General features: G+C 39.2%; 1 protein-coding gene across 4 annotated transcripts in view; it reads right to left on the bottom strand.

Annotated features, from left to right (window-relative positions):
- NRAP (nebulin related anchoring protein) overlaps positions 1 to 10,038 on the bottom strand; it is a 48,206-nt gene extending 38,168 nt beyond the window's left edge. For 2 of the 4 annotated variants that reach the window (XM_059476820.1, XM_059476822.1), the window contains exons 1-9: positions 8,751 to 8,992; positions 8,389 to 8,483; positions 7,585 to 7,672; positions 5,298 to 5,402; positions 4,670 to 4,774; positions 3,883 to 3,990; positions 2,903 to 3,007; positions 2,244 to 2,351; positions 1,170 to 1,274 (exon numbers count right to left, since the gene is read on the bottom strand). In XM_059476820.1, coding sequence (XP_059332803.1) covers positions 1,170 to 1,274; positions 2,244 to 2,351; positions 2,903 to 3,007; positions 3,883 to 3,990; positions 4,670 to 4,774; positions 5,298 to 5,402; positions 7,585 to 7,672; positions 8,389 to 8,483; positions 8,751 to 8,822 — 891 coding nt within the window. In that variant the 5' untranslated portion in view covers positions 8,823 to 8,992. Of the gene's footprint in view, positions 1 to 1,169; positions 1,275 to 2,243; positions 2,352 to 2,902; positions 3,008 to 3,882; positions 3,991 to 4,669; positions 4,775 to 5,297; positions 5,403 to 7,584; positions 7,673 to 8,388; positions 8,484 to 8,750; positions 8,993 to 9,499; positions 9,617 to 9,853 lie in introns of those variants that run through there. The other 2 variants (XM_059476823.1, XM_059476821.1) reach the window with 2 other exon arrangements.
- Between the last annotated feature and the right edge of the window lie 4,212 nt (positions 10,039 to 14,250).

The following is a 14,250-nucleotide window of genomic DNA, read 5'->3' as shown; positions in this document are numbered from 1 at the left end:
TGAAGTTTCAAAGACACTTTCAAAGAAAGAAAACTTAAATTAATTCTAAAACAGAATCATTCTAATGCTTGGAAATGTAATTAGTGCTTTTTCAAATTCATTTTATTTGTTTATTCCTATTAAAACTTGTAGCAGTTCAAAAGACAGAAGTAATTGAAGGCTCCACTGCTACAACACTAAACTCATATTCTTCAAGGACGGTTTGCTTTCCACAGAATACTAAATGTAAATTTCAACTGAAGAAGTGAAGAAATGTAAAATACCAAAGGTTTTAGGAAAATACAGCCCCTATTCCTTCATTTCTCCAAAGTGTATGGACCTACTGAGGAGCAGAACAAAAACCCCTGAGATTAACCATATAGTTTTCTTTATACATAAACACCACTATTCAATTCCTTTCAAATTCCATTTAGCTGCATTCAGTTCTATATAGCTGTGCTATTCCCCCAGTCTAATTGGAATTTGGGTGCATTTTGGGCAACCACAAAACCAATTGTATTCCCTTAAAAATGAAACATAAGCAAAATGAATGCCACCGAGCAAAACAGAACTAAAGCCTATCTGGTTCCACAAATACAGAGCTGCAGCTTGTCAGGTTTATAATTCCTCTTTTGTAGAGGAGGTGAAATCTAAGAGATTGTGTATCTAAGAGATTCAGTGCTGTTCACACATATTTAGAGCTGCAAAGCTCCTAAGGTTTGTGAAAATACCCACAGGGAAAAGGCACCTAACTGTCTGCCAGCTTTCTACTGTTTCACAACCCTTTAGCTTTTCTCCTGACTGAATTTCCTTATTCATAGAATGGGAATATTTCCTCGAGTAAGCACATTTCAGTGTGATACATAACAACACCCCAACAGAAATGCAGAGTGCACACAGATAAATGCACACAGATAAAATTTGCCGAAGTCAGTTTTCAGCAATGGCCCTACCATAAGGGTCATGCAGTGACAGTGCAGACACCTTGCAGTCACATCTTCAGGTGCCAGTTACAGATACATTACATTTTAGGAGCACAGTACTGTTTGTACACCATCCTTTCCCTTGAAACTTTGTTTTCTCACACAGGAAAACAAAGTGAAAAGAGGTGCCACCAGTTTCTGAAGCCTTGAGCAACCAGCTCCAGAAATGATCAACACCAGCATGACTATCCCTTGGATGTTCCCTACCTGTCCATACTGATCTGCATTTTCTCTTGCAACAGCAACATCTGTTCCAGCTGTGTGGCTGGCTTTTCCCTTGATCTCTTTTTCATATCTTTGATGATACTTCACCTAACAGGAGAAAAAGGAAATTAATAATCCAGGTGAGTTTAGTCTGGTTCACAGATGCTGCACAATAAATTACAACCAATGGCATGCACATGTTGTCAATAAAGGGTTGTCGAAATTCCCATTGCCACCAACCTGCACAAGTCAAATATGCCACTTGAAGGTATAAAAACAGAACTAGTGGTGCATTAATAATGCACTAGGAACACAGGACTTGCCATTTCAACCCAGACCATTGGGTCAATGTGTTCAGCACCACCTGCTTGACAGTGGCTAATCCCTGATGCTCCAGCAGTTTAAAAAAATAGAACTGATTGTAATGCAAATTCATGGTTACCACAGAGCACTTTTTTACCACAGGGTGACCTGAACCCCATCAGTAAATGGGTTTGTTTCTGAAGATGCTTTATCCCCAGTGATAAAGGGAATTTTAGGCAATCAACCTTCAAGTTTAGACCAAGATTTGCTCTACATTTACTGAAGTCAAAATAATGCCTGTAACCTGATGCTGCCCTTTAATCACCATGTGTGTTTGCTGACAAAAGTGAAGGGTTTTCCATAGATCAAAGGCAAATAAAAACATGTAATTGTTTTAGAGTCAGTTGCTTTTACCTTCAAAATTATGGATCTCTTATTTTCCTCAATGACTCTTAACAATGTTTTAAATTCACTTCCTTTGAGTTATATGTTCTTCCATATGATACCTTCTCCAACAAAAAGAGCTTTTCTTTTAGTTTCCAATAACAAAGCACAATTAACTGTACATTTTGAAGGAACACTGATATCTTTTTATGGTGCTTATTAAAGAGTTCAGGGGTGTTGTGGTTTTGTTATGTTTGGAAAGGAAAAGAAAGCCAGTGAAGATCAGTATGCCATGCTCATGGAATTTCTGCCAGCAAATGTTTTAATTCAAAATTTGTGTGACAGTTTAATATTTTCTTTCTCAAAAGAGACTTTTCTTTGGACACTTACATCACTGGCTAATTCATTTGCTCTCTTGGCTATTTGATAAGCTGGAGTGATCATAGCAGGAAAGCTGCCTTTCCCCTTCCGTTCTTCAAAGTCTTCTGTGTATTTCAACTGTAAAAAATCAAGACAGTTCAGGAGCAATTAGAGCAAATATGTCTTGATTGCACACCTAATCAATCCTTAAAGTTGCAAAGTCAAGTGCTCCATGGCTGTCACCTGCCAAAAGGAAGATGAACCATGAAGTCTGAATCTTTGCAATTTGGTCTTTAACTACACAATCACACATCTTCTGCAAGGCCCCTTTGTCTTGTTCAGGGTGTAGGATGAAGAGATTCATTTAAAGAAAATACTTAAAGTCTCTGCAAGACACCTTCTCTATTTACATTAGAGTCAGGCAGCTTCTTTCTTTAATTTTCATGGCAGCCAGTTGCTAGGTATGGACCAGACTGGTGCCCCAGCTTCTGTTCTGACAGCCTAAAATGGCCTCAAATTGAATGTGGTCTTTGCAACTGAAAGTATTAAATGCCTAATGGTAAAATGAGTCTGCCTTTAAAATATTAATTTAAAATTTTTCTTTGTGTTCATATTTGCAAGTAATTTATAAATACCCTAGGAACCACTTGCAGAGCCAAAACCAGATCAATCTATTTTGTTTAACTTACATCACTTGCAAGGTGTGCTCCAGCCTTTGCATGAAGTATATCTGGGGTGTCTACAACAGAGGTGAACTTTGAAACTCTCTCCTCATGTCCACGCTTATATTCCACCTGAAGAGGAAAACATATATATCCATATTCCACCAAATAAGCAGCAAAAGTACATTTCCTATCAGAAGGCTTCAAGAGAAAATGAGCAACAGCAGTCGTGACACTCCTCACTCTCCACAGTCAAGCTATCCATATATTTAAGGTCCAATTTCCTTAAAGTGAATACCAAAACCAGACAGAAATGGACTCAGGTGTTCACATTTTCACTTGATGTATGTGAGCCACACATTTGATTGAAATACCATGAGAATAGTCATTAATGTCCCAAGATCATACTGCAATGATCTTGGGATATGTAGATATTATCTGCACAAAACAATACTATAAAACCATTGTTATGAGATTTATTTTTACTTATATTTTCATGTGAATAGTTCTCAAATACACAAGCAATTTTCTGTGCATAAATTTAAAGTAGCTTTTATGTGAATTAATTTCGATCTTACAGCTGTTTGATTTCACAGAATTCACAGAATGACTAGGTTGGAAGAGACCTTAAAGATCATCGAGTCCAACTTAATTTCAAATAATAAAATGAAAAATGTCAAATGTAAATAATTTGATGAATACAGCCCTAAAGGTAATGAATTAAATGAACATTTCAGTGCAAGTCACAATCTTTTTCAGATTGTGATAAATTATGCAAAAGTTGCTACATTTTCCAGGAAATATCTACATTGTCACTTATTTTATATTATTGTACTCCCAGGCCAAGTACTTTATTAACCTTGTTTTCTGCATCGTTACCATTTTCTCACTTTGTAACAGTATAACAAATATTCACCACCGAATCTAACATCTCAAGTGAATGGCCTGAACCCAGGACTCTCCAAAATCAGAAGTGTAAAATATAATTAAAAACCCTTGTGACTTACATCACTGCTTAGCTGGCTGGCTCTCTTGGCAACCTGGTAACCTGGAGTGATCATAGCAGGGAAGCTGCCTTTGCCTCTTCGTGGCTCAAACTCTTCTGTATATTGAAACTGGAAGATGAATTTGTTTATTAGAGAAGAATCCACTGTAGTTTTTACAATTCTTCTTTTCCTGCCTGCTTCCTAAAGGTATATATCACTTTATTTAAAAGAAAACAAATTAAAGAACTTCCACTTTGTAAGTTGTTAGTTACAGCTACTTCCTACACACAACAGAAAGCATTTCTCATTTGTATCAATTATCCACTGTTAACTGCCTACGCTGATTAGGTCACTAGCCCATTGTATGGACACAGTCATAATTTAGAAGTGATTTTCATCAGTCATGGAAATTCAGTCAGTGAAAAGTCTGGTCTGTAGAAAATGCAACACATTTTTCATCATGAGTCCTGCTCTAGTGAGAGAAAGAGCACTGCCTCCTAGATCAGATCACCTCAATTTGGTCAGCAGCTGAAGTGTTTTTGAGTTATATAAATATATAAATGTGTGATGGCAATAGAACTGTTATGTGACTTTAATTCCTTACATTTTTTTTATTGTTATTGTATTGTTATTGACAGAAATAAACATGTCAGTCTCTCCTTTGGCAACATCTTGACAGACAGACCCTCCAGATACCCCTCCTGAAAAGCCTGGAGGTGACTTCTTACCAAAGACTGACTTTCATGTATTTGTAAGTCTTCAGAATAGGATAGACCATGAAAATAAAGCCAAACATCAGTCCACTTACATCAGACAGAGCCTTCTGTGCCTGTGTTATCTTGACCATCTCAGGATCTGGGATTGTTCCTGGGTACCACGATTTTCCTTCCTCATAGGCAGCATAGTAAGCATTCTACAAAACAGGAACTAAGTAACTACCTATCTTCACTCTGGTTTTGGCACTCAAACAGATGATCTAACAGGAAAAAAAAAGGAAGCACACAGAGCAGTGGAAGTGAAATTGTGCAGCACAAGGCCTACATTCCACATCCCTTCAGAGTGCCAAGGCAGAACTTGTACAGCAAGAACTGACATCAAGATGACAGGATCCAGGATCCTGGAGTGAAACTCAAATAACACCCCCTGGGAATCAGATCTCCTGCTGTGAAGCTCCAGTGCCAGTATAGAGAAGACACACAGACTGTGGCTGTACATGCAGCAGCCCCAACAGCTGACTACAGACACTCTTCCTTCCCCACCTTCTGATTATTCTTTCCTAAGCTATAGTTGAGCTATTTTGTCTTGAAAAGCCAAATGAAAAGCAAAGGCTATTTTTTTTTTAGCATTGAAATGCCATGGTTAAACCCCTGACAATCAGGGCCAATCCTTGGTGTCCTTCAGGCTGCTGGCTGGGAGACTCAAGGGATATTTCTTACCTGGGTAGCCAATTGTTGGGCTTTATAGACACTTTCAATTTCTCTGGACCTTACATCCCACTGAAAGACTGATTTGATTTGTTCACTCTCTTCTCGATATTTTATCTAAAAAGAAAAGATAATTACTTGTTTTAGTAGTTTCTTAGTGCATACCAACACTCACCCCCTTTGGAGAAGAATAAGAGAGGCAGGGTGATGATTGCATTTAGCCCCAAAGCCAAAACTCTGTTTTCTAGTCCACCCCAGCTTCTCCCTAAGATTTCTGCCAGTACAGGAGCTGCACATCTGTAAAGGAGCAGCATATTACACCTGAGACCTGGCATGACATTCTGAAAGAATAATTTGATCTTTAGATAGTCCTTTTGGGGGAAATAATCTGTTAGAATTGAAATCCCTAAGAAATTTAAAGCAGGATGTGTCAATGCATTACATGAAAAAGCTATTACCAAGTAAGCAGTATTAAAATACTCTCCTATTTCCCTGCACAGTGTCCAAGAAGTGTCATATCCTAACTGTGCAAATGTAAATGACTACTATATTTGGTCCTGGGTCATTATGTTCTTAGTGCTACTTTTATCATGTTAGCATGTAGAAGAAATCCAACTGAAATCACAGATCTGTTATACAACTCACTCTCTACCCAGAGTAGAGAATTTAAACTGACTGGACAGAAATGTTCCTGAGCACATGTACCATTATTCCCATTTATAAATTAAGCACAAAGGAGCAGAGAGCTGAATGACTTGCCTGATAACACAGAAATTCTGTATAGAGAAACCTAATTGTTATCTCTGCATTCCAGTTGATGTCTCAAGACTTATGTGAGAACATCATATTGGGATTGAAACATTCTATTTCCTGCATCATCAGAAATAAACTTCAGTTAAAAAGTTTATTTTTTTACTGAACAAACTTCCATAGTAGCAAGAGAAACCTTTTCCCAAGTTATCATTTTTTATACATTTACTAACAAAACATTTTCCTGCTCTCAATTTTTTACAGTACTCCCTTTAAGCAGGTACTGCAGATTCAGCTTCTTTACTACCCTTAGCAGTTTTCTCTCTGGAAGAGAACCTCATTATGTGATTGAAAAGGACAGAAGGTGTTTAAGGTGTATAAAACAAGGGAAAGTGATCTTTGAGCTATAATTTCTCTGGCTTGTGTACTCACATGCACTGGAAGTATCAGTCTCATATCTCTGCCTAAACCAGAAATAGAACCTGCAGTAATCCCAAACTCATTCCTGAGCAGATCTGTCACACACAGTTTAAAGTAAGTGTGACAGTCATTGCTGAAATAGTTACAGCCCATGATACTGCAAAAACTGAGGCATTAGAATGCTGTACAAAATGATAAATTATAGTATCTGACAAAGGCTATTCTTGTGCATCAAGGTTTTACAGCTAATAGAGGACATCAGAATGAATTCAGCATGCCATAATCCAAGAAATACAACTTTCTTTGTTAATTTTAGTGATGGCTAATCACACCAAAACACATTGCTTTGCCTGTGAAATACATTCACAAGTAATGTTATTTTAGGATATAGAAAGACTTGGCATTCAAGAAACCAACATTAGGCAGAGTAGTGAGACAGCCTTCGATTATTGGGCGTTCCTGTATTTTTTATTTCACCAGACCCCTCTCAGTGCAGGTTTGTGGATGATGTTTCTGGAAGGAATCAATGCAGGGGTGGCACTGGGAACGCCCACAGGCTGGAGCATTCCAGCTGCATGGGGCAGGGCAGAGCCCACAGGGAGGATGCTCCTCCATCCCCAAAAACACCTCCAGCAAAACCCTGCCAAGCTCCCTGGACCGGCTGCTTTACCACCTCAGGTTCAGCAGAAATACTCAACAAAAGTATTTATGGGAACTTCTCTGTGCTCACCACCTGGTTATAATTTATCTGATGTTTCGTGGCAGTTTCTGATGAGACCACAAAGCAAGTGGGTTGTTCTTGCTCCCAGAGGTTGTGAAACCCAGCTTAGTCACCAAGTTTGCACAGCTCTGGGCAGTTTAGGTGAACTGTGCTTCCATACAGGTTATCAGATAAACTGGTGAGCAGCTCCAATCAGTTTTTCCTTCTGAGAGAAGAAGGAAATCCAGATCTAAGATTGCTTTCACATGAGTAATCGCATTGAAAAAATTATGACTGAAACCCAGCTGAGGTTTGAATCATACACAGGAAGGTGAGTAAAAAGCACATATTTATACTTACAAAACAAGGGATGTTATCAATATGCTATCAAAATGTAAAACAAACACATTTGACCCTCAAGCTTCTTACCTCACTTACCACTTCTGACAGTTTTTTTGCATTCATATTTATTGGTGTTTCAAACACACTCGTGAATGCATTGTTCTTTGGATTGTGCCTAGAAAAGGGTAAGTGCAAAAGGATATTAGGAATGTACCAGACAGCCCACCAGAAAGGTTCTCTTTGAGCACTGAAAACCACAATATCAGCCTCCACCCCTCTATACACATCTCTTCCCCCACTCACACAGAGATCTTAGACTACATTCAAGTTATTACTGTAAGGAGTAGGTGCCTAGAGCAAAATTAATTTTAATGATCATCATATCAATGCTGTGATTCTAATAACAAAAGAGAATAATAGAATAAAAAACAACTGTCATCTCTCCTTTTTCTGCTGACAAATTTGACAGGAATTGATCATTATAAAATAAAAACTTCCTAGAACAAACCAACTCCAAAATCTGCATTTTATGTATTTTCCTTATGATTAGTTCAACCTTGTTAACTCTTAACCACTGATTTCGAAAGCACTGAATTTTGTGGTTGGTTTTATCTTCTTCTCACAATACTGAAAGGGAACTTGATTTGGTATCTTTTAACACACTGGCCAAACAAGGAAGCTTTATGAATGGTAAAAAAGAGTTTCCCACCATTTGTGATTCACGTAAATCCAAAGATATGCATGAAATCACCAACAATAACTAATTTCACATCACACACAGGACAGACTGAGTCCAAATGGGGATCTTCCATTATATTAAAATTACTAGCCAAATTAAACCTTTGCTTAAAAAAATAAAATGGAAGGAATAAAAAAAGGAAATACACTTACGCTTGACAGTAAGGCTTTTTCTCATGGCTAACAAAGTTGTTTACAGTTAACATCATCTTGCATACTTCACAGTGAAAACAGGCTTTATGCCACGTCTGGACACGCCACAAAAGAGAAACCAAACAGACATGATTTGTATTTCATTATTATTATTCTGCTAAGTTTAAAATCTCACTATTGATCCTTACCCTTCATTTAATGAATCTATTTTTTTCTTCAAATATATACATGTTATTAATTCATTTCAGTTCTGAACCCAGTTATGAGCAAAGAACTTTTAGAACCGAGAGATTTGCACTGTGTTAGAAGTACCAATCTGTACATTTATTATAGTCCAAAAATGATAAAGAAAGAGAACTGACCTGATCTATACAGTTAATCTTCTCAGCAGGGTAAACCCCATAGCCACATCTAGCACACGGCTGCACATTCATCTTGAAATCCACAGAGTGAAAAATATATAGGTTTATACAAAAGGTTCAAAGACTATGAAAGTGACTTTTTGGCCTGTGCAAAGCACACTCTAGACACTCCAGTCAAGGCCTTTTGCTGTGGTCAATGGCTCCCATTAAAGCTCTGAATTGAAGTCTGTTGCTCCCTTTGCTGACCTTCTGTTTCAAAGTCAGCTGCAGGCTGGCTTTTAAAGCTGCCAGTTAGTAAGAGTGGTTATTTTGGCAACTGTGTCAGTGCAGAAGGGAGGGCAGCAATATCTTTCTCTAAATAGAAGAATGAACTCACAGAAACGAATCACATCCATGTGAATGTTAGAGCCTGATCATTTTGTATTTCAGTTTTGCAGTCACAGGCCCGGGATGAAGAGAAAAGTGCACACAGCAGCAGCATTTACCATGAGTTCCTCCTCACCCTGATAAACAAGTGACCTCATGGGGGAGCGTTTTGTGTTTAGGAGCAGCCTCACAGCAGAAGGAGGTACCACCAGAGATGGAAGCCAGAGATGGGTTTGAAGATCCCTGGCCCTTGGGCGGATGTAGAAGAAGTTCACTGCCATTGTCCCAGACAAGTTATTAATGTTTTCCCTTGGTGACAGCTCAGTTTCACCTTGCATATTATGTCAGCACACTCTTTTCTCATATCTTCCTGTTTCACTCACCTGTCACTCCATCTCCAGGTGTAGCAGGATGCACTGTGAAGCAGGCAGAGCCTCTTATCTCAAAGAGCTCTAAACATGATGGGTACAAATCCAAACTTCTATCTCCTACAGGAAAAACTTCAGAAAGGAACCATTTACTTTTTAATAGAATGAACAAAGCATCTATTTAACAGTGTTCACCAAGAGTAGACTGCAATAGATCAGAATATAAAAATTCCTTCACCAAAAAATGATAAGGAATGTCTGATATTAGGATTGAAGCAAGCTATTAGGGTTGTGAAGTCTGCTCTGAACAAAAGAAGCTATTAAATTCTACCAGCTACAAATGGTCAGGATTTAAGATTTACATCTTACCTAATCATAATGTCTCCAGCTGCAGGGCTCCATAACCCTGGGACACAGCTAAGAGTTATCTCAATCTGAGTAAAAGTCTACTTAGTCATCTCTGCATCTGCCCCACTGCCTGCAGCAGTCCTGGGACATTGCTAAGCACTTCCCTTTTCTATAAATTGCAAACAATTCCATCAAAATAGTTTCTGTCTAAACCTTCTGGGTATGCTTAGAGAGCCTCCTATTCATCTCTCTATTGAGAGATGCAGTTCTGCCCAACTTATTTATTGCTACTTATACTGAATGCTGACAATGTACTGGCACAATGTCCTGTCAGCAACTGGTCTGCTGAAAATAGAGTCTCTAATCTAAAGAGCAGTGGCACTAAGTCCTGAAAACACTTAAGGCCTTTCAAAGTAACTAATATCAGTATACAAACAGATGCATTTTCATTTTTTAAAAATATCCCCAAAACATAATTTCTTATACTAAAATAACTGCTGAGTTACCTTATATTATTCTTTTTGGGATCAAGAGAGATTTATGTCGACAATAATATTACATCACAATAATATTTATCTCACTTACTCCCATGAACATAAGTAATTTGGAAGGCTTCCAGTTCCCTTCTCACACAGCTTTGCATCTTGTCCCAGATTGTCATTCTGTTTATGCAAGTGACCTGTGTTAGGGTCACAGTGGCCAGGCTGTCTCCTCCTCACTTAGCACTTGGCACACTACCAGTTGTCACCTCTTTGTGTTCCACTCCAAGAGTCATCACACTGTGTATTTTCTAGACAGTCCCAGAGGTCTCCATGCTGTCTGAAGCCCATTTGGAGCCCTTGTCTCCCACTTTAGCAGGAATAAGGGTGCATGATCTGGTCCTGGCCCTGCATTGCTTTAGACCCTCCTGAAATGAGCTCAGAGAAGTGGCGAAAGCAGGACATCCATGAACCACACCAAACTGCGAAGACTTGGCAATTACAGAACAAATAATTAATCCAGGAGTCACCCGGACACTGATCACGTGGAGAGGACTCCAGCATGGATGATCATGCTGTCCCTATGCACTGGGTACCCACAGAGCACACAGACATCCTCGAAGGCAATGAGACCGTGTGCTCCTTCCAAGAGGAAGGAACAAATAAAGCCCTTTATTTCACAGATAAATCCCACTTCATTTCAAGACATACAAAGCCTGTTTTTCTCTTTTCACAGTGACAGATACTACCAGTTTGGCTGGAAGTCAGCAAATGCATTTTCCAAGTTCTGCTTCTCCCAAGTCACAGCACATTCAAAAGAAGTGTGGTAACACACAACATCCTCCACAGCCACTGTCTTTCCCAGCCACACTACTTCCCTCACATCCATTGTGCACCAGTTCTGCTGGAGTCTCTTAGAGATTTTCCCATTTCTGAGGACCCCAAAGCTGTCCTGTTCTTCACCACCCTGGATTAAAGCTGAGTTGCTAACAAAAAAGGGAGTTTATTAAAAAGTAAATATTGAATGGTCTCATTACAAAGTACACGCTGCATTTGATCATGCAAGGAATTAAATCACAAAACCAGTGCAAGTTTGTTATCTTGACAAATCTTAACAAGACATTTTCTCTTCAGTTAAAAGCTCATTGTGGCTTTTTTCCTCCTTTAGTAAGGCCTCATAAAGGCTTTTTGATATCAATGAAAATCTTGAAAGGCTTTACTTAACAGTAGAACCTTAATCAATGTGGTTTAAAAGTACTGTGGTTACACATAAAGTACAAGGAGACAGTACCTTGAAAGTGCAAATTAGTGGGAAGAAACATTGTTACCTCTCCAGCCTCCTAAAATTCGTTGAATTAACTGCACAGAAAACTTGAAGCATGTCTGCATCCTCAATCTGATTGTAAAAAAGCACATATTAGTTACACAAAGTAACCTCTCAAGAGACATTCAAGTCAGGGTCACCTCCTCTGTCACTCCTGAATTGAAGCTGTGCCCTTCCAACCGCATGAAGGACAGGAAGACAAACATCACAAATTATGACAACCCCATCTTCCGTCTGTTTGCAAAAATATCCCAGAGGTGCTGGTTTACTACAAAAAATGGGAGTTTTATCCACTGGTAAAAGCTGCCTGTAAAATTTCAAGCACTCAACCAGCCTTGTCTATGTTCACCTTCTCTGAATGCTGTGGTTAATTACTTACCTGGGCTCAGGGCCTTTTGCCTCATACAATCTCTCCATGCTAATCAAATTTAGCATGGTAGGAAATACAGCTTGGAAAAACATTGAAAGAGAACTGGAAAAGATTTATCAACTCCAAAATCTCACAAGACTTGAATAAAAGCTTCTAAAGAACCTTCCAAACTTATACAGCTGCTTTTTTCATTTTTTGGAAACCAACCAACAACTGTTTATATTTCATGATTAAAAAGTTCATGCTTACACTTTCCCCTTTTTGCCAGTGTCAGGAGAACCTGAGAATGTAGGGATTTTGCAAATGCTTCTAACAGAGTGAGATAAAGTAAGAGAGAAATCAAAAAAAGAGCGAAGGGGCTAAGAAGATATCACTGTTACAGAGCAGAGAAAGAATGGGTCAGGATGTGCTACAATCTAAGCTAAAAGCTTGAAGAAAAGTGTGAAAAACATGTAGAGCACAGCCCACACCATCACCAGTGTCCAAATATGCCCATTCATTGTGTATTATAACACAAATAAGACTCAAGTTTAAAACTCACAAAATATGGCATGTAGAATATTCTCATCTCTGCCTGATTACAGAGAAATCCCAACAAAACACATCCATCAAGCTGAGGTGTATTACTCTGCAGAATTCCATAAAGTTGCAGTGTGCCAAATCACTCTTCCCTAACCCAAATTCCTCACAGCATACCAAAACCATCCATCCTTCCTTGCAAAACACAGGAAAATCTAACAACCGTTGTTTGGAAGGGAACACACTGTGAGTCACTCAAGCTGTCCATCCTAAAAGCATCCCCACACCTCCCAGGTCTCACAAAAGCCCATCCTTGTTTTCATAGCTGTTGTGAGAACACAGGACACAGTTGTTATTCCAGACAGGTACTGTGCAGTTGCCTCAAGCCTTCTGGTTTGTACCTGCCATCCACCTTCCAGTTTCCCAAAGGCACACCCCATTTTCATCCTGCAGCTGCATGCAGTGGCTAAACACTTATTTTCCTCAATGTAAATATCCAGTCAAAAGCTCCATTATAAATGTTTTTAAGGAGGAGGCTGAGTCTCCAGGGCAAAGGAGATGAATGGTGATGCTGTAGGTATTATATTGCTGGCTCTTTCCCCTGCCCAATAATGCACACAGCCAGCTGTGTCATATTCTACACGAGAATTCTTTTCCCTTTCTGACCCTTTCCTAGGTGGCAATCACTCCATGCCCTGAAGCAAGATACTTCCTTGTATTTCTATTATATTTCTTATTTTCCCCTTACTCCATACTGAAAACAAGAAAGATTTTCTGAAAAAGAAGTCTAGCACCTTGTACTGCATTAAAATTAAGATGTATTTAAGAAAGGTATTGCAGCACACTGCAGAATCAAACTTTTTCTTTGTGAAGGCCAGAACCCAACGTGAAAAGAAAATACAAATATAGAAAATAGAAAGAAAATAGAAAGAAAACAGCTTGAGTTTGAGAAATTCCCCACAACCAATTCTAATAGTAAACTCTTGAAACTTGGCAAGCATTATCAGACCACTTTTTTGATAGCAATACAATGATGTTTAGAAAAAAGACATTTCTTGGTCTGCTACTTTGGACGTGGTGACCAGATGGCAATGGATAAACATTTTCATGAAGGTATAGAAGCAAACAGTTTCTGTATTTTTAGGTGACACCCATACATATCATCAGAAAAGCATATTTGGATGTTCTGAATTTCAGGTGCCACTGTCAGTCACCACTGGTGATTACAGAGTTCCTCTCCTCTCCTCTCCTCTCCTCTCCTCTCCTCTCCTCTCCTCTCCTCTCCTCTCCTCTCCTCTCCTCTCCTCTCCTCTCTATACATTTGATCTCTACATCATGATCTGTACATTTCCAGTGTCCCTGCTGTCCATGGTGATCCATTATGGATTTGGAAGTGACGCTGTCCCCTCGAAAAGAAGCAGCTAACAGATGGCATGAGAGGAACCATGGGATTCTGCTAGTTTGATTTTCAGGAGAAAACTTTGGCTACACACCCAGCCAGGAGCCACAGGCACAATCCCAGGGAGCAGGGAGCAGTCCCAGCAGCAGCATGCAGGCGCACGGCAAGAGCTCCTCCATCACATGGAGGCACTGACCTGTCGGGGAGCCAAAGCCTGTTTGTTACCATGCCTGTGTTTTGTGCCAATTAGGAGGCATTGCACTGAAAAATGTCTCTTTGATGTAAATCTCTTCAGGTAGTGAATGTTAAACACCAAGCACCGCTGGG

The sequence above is a fragment of the Ammospiza nelsoni genome, chromosome 8 (assembly GCF_027579445.1).
Source record: "Ammospiza nelsoni isolate bAmmNel1 chromosome 8, bAmmNel1.pri, whole genome shotgun sequence".
In the NCBI taxonomy this organism is placed as follows: Eukaryota; Metazoa; Chordata; class Aves; order Passeriformes; family Passerellidae; genus Ammospiza; species Ammospiza nelsoni.
The sequence above is the reverse complement of the archived record's forward strand: the minus strand, read 5'-3'. Positions and strand labels throughout refer to the sequence as shown.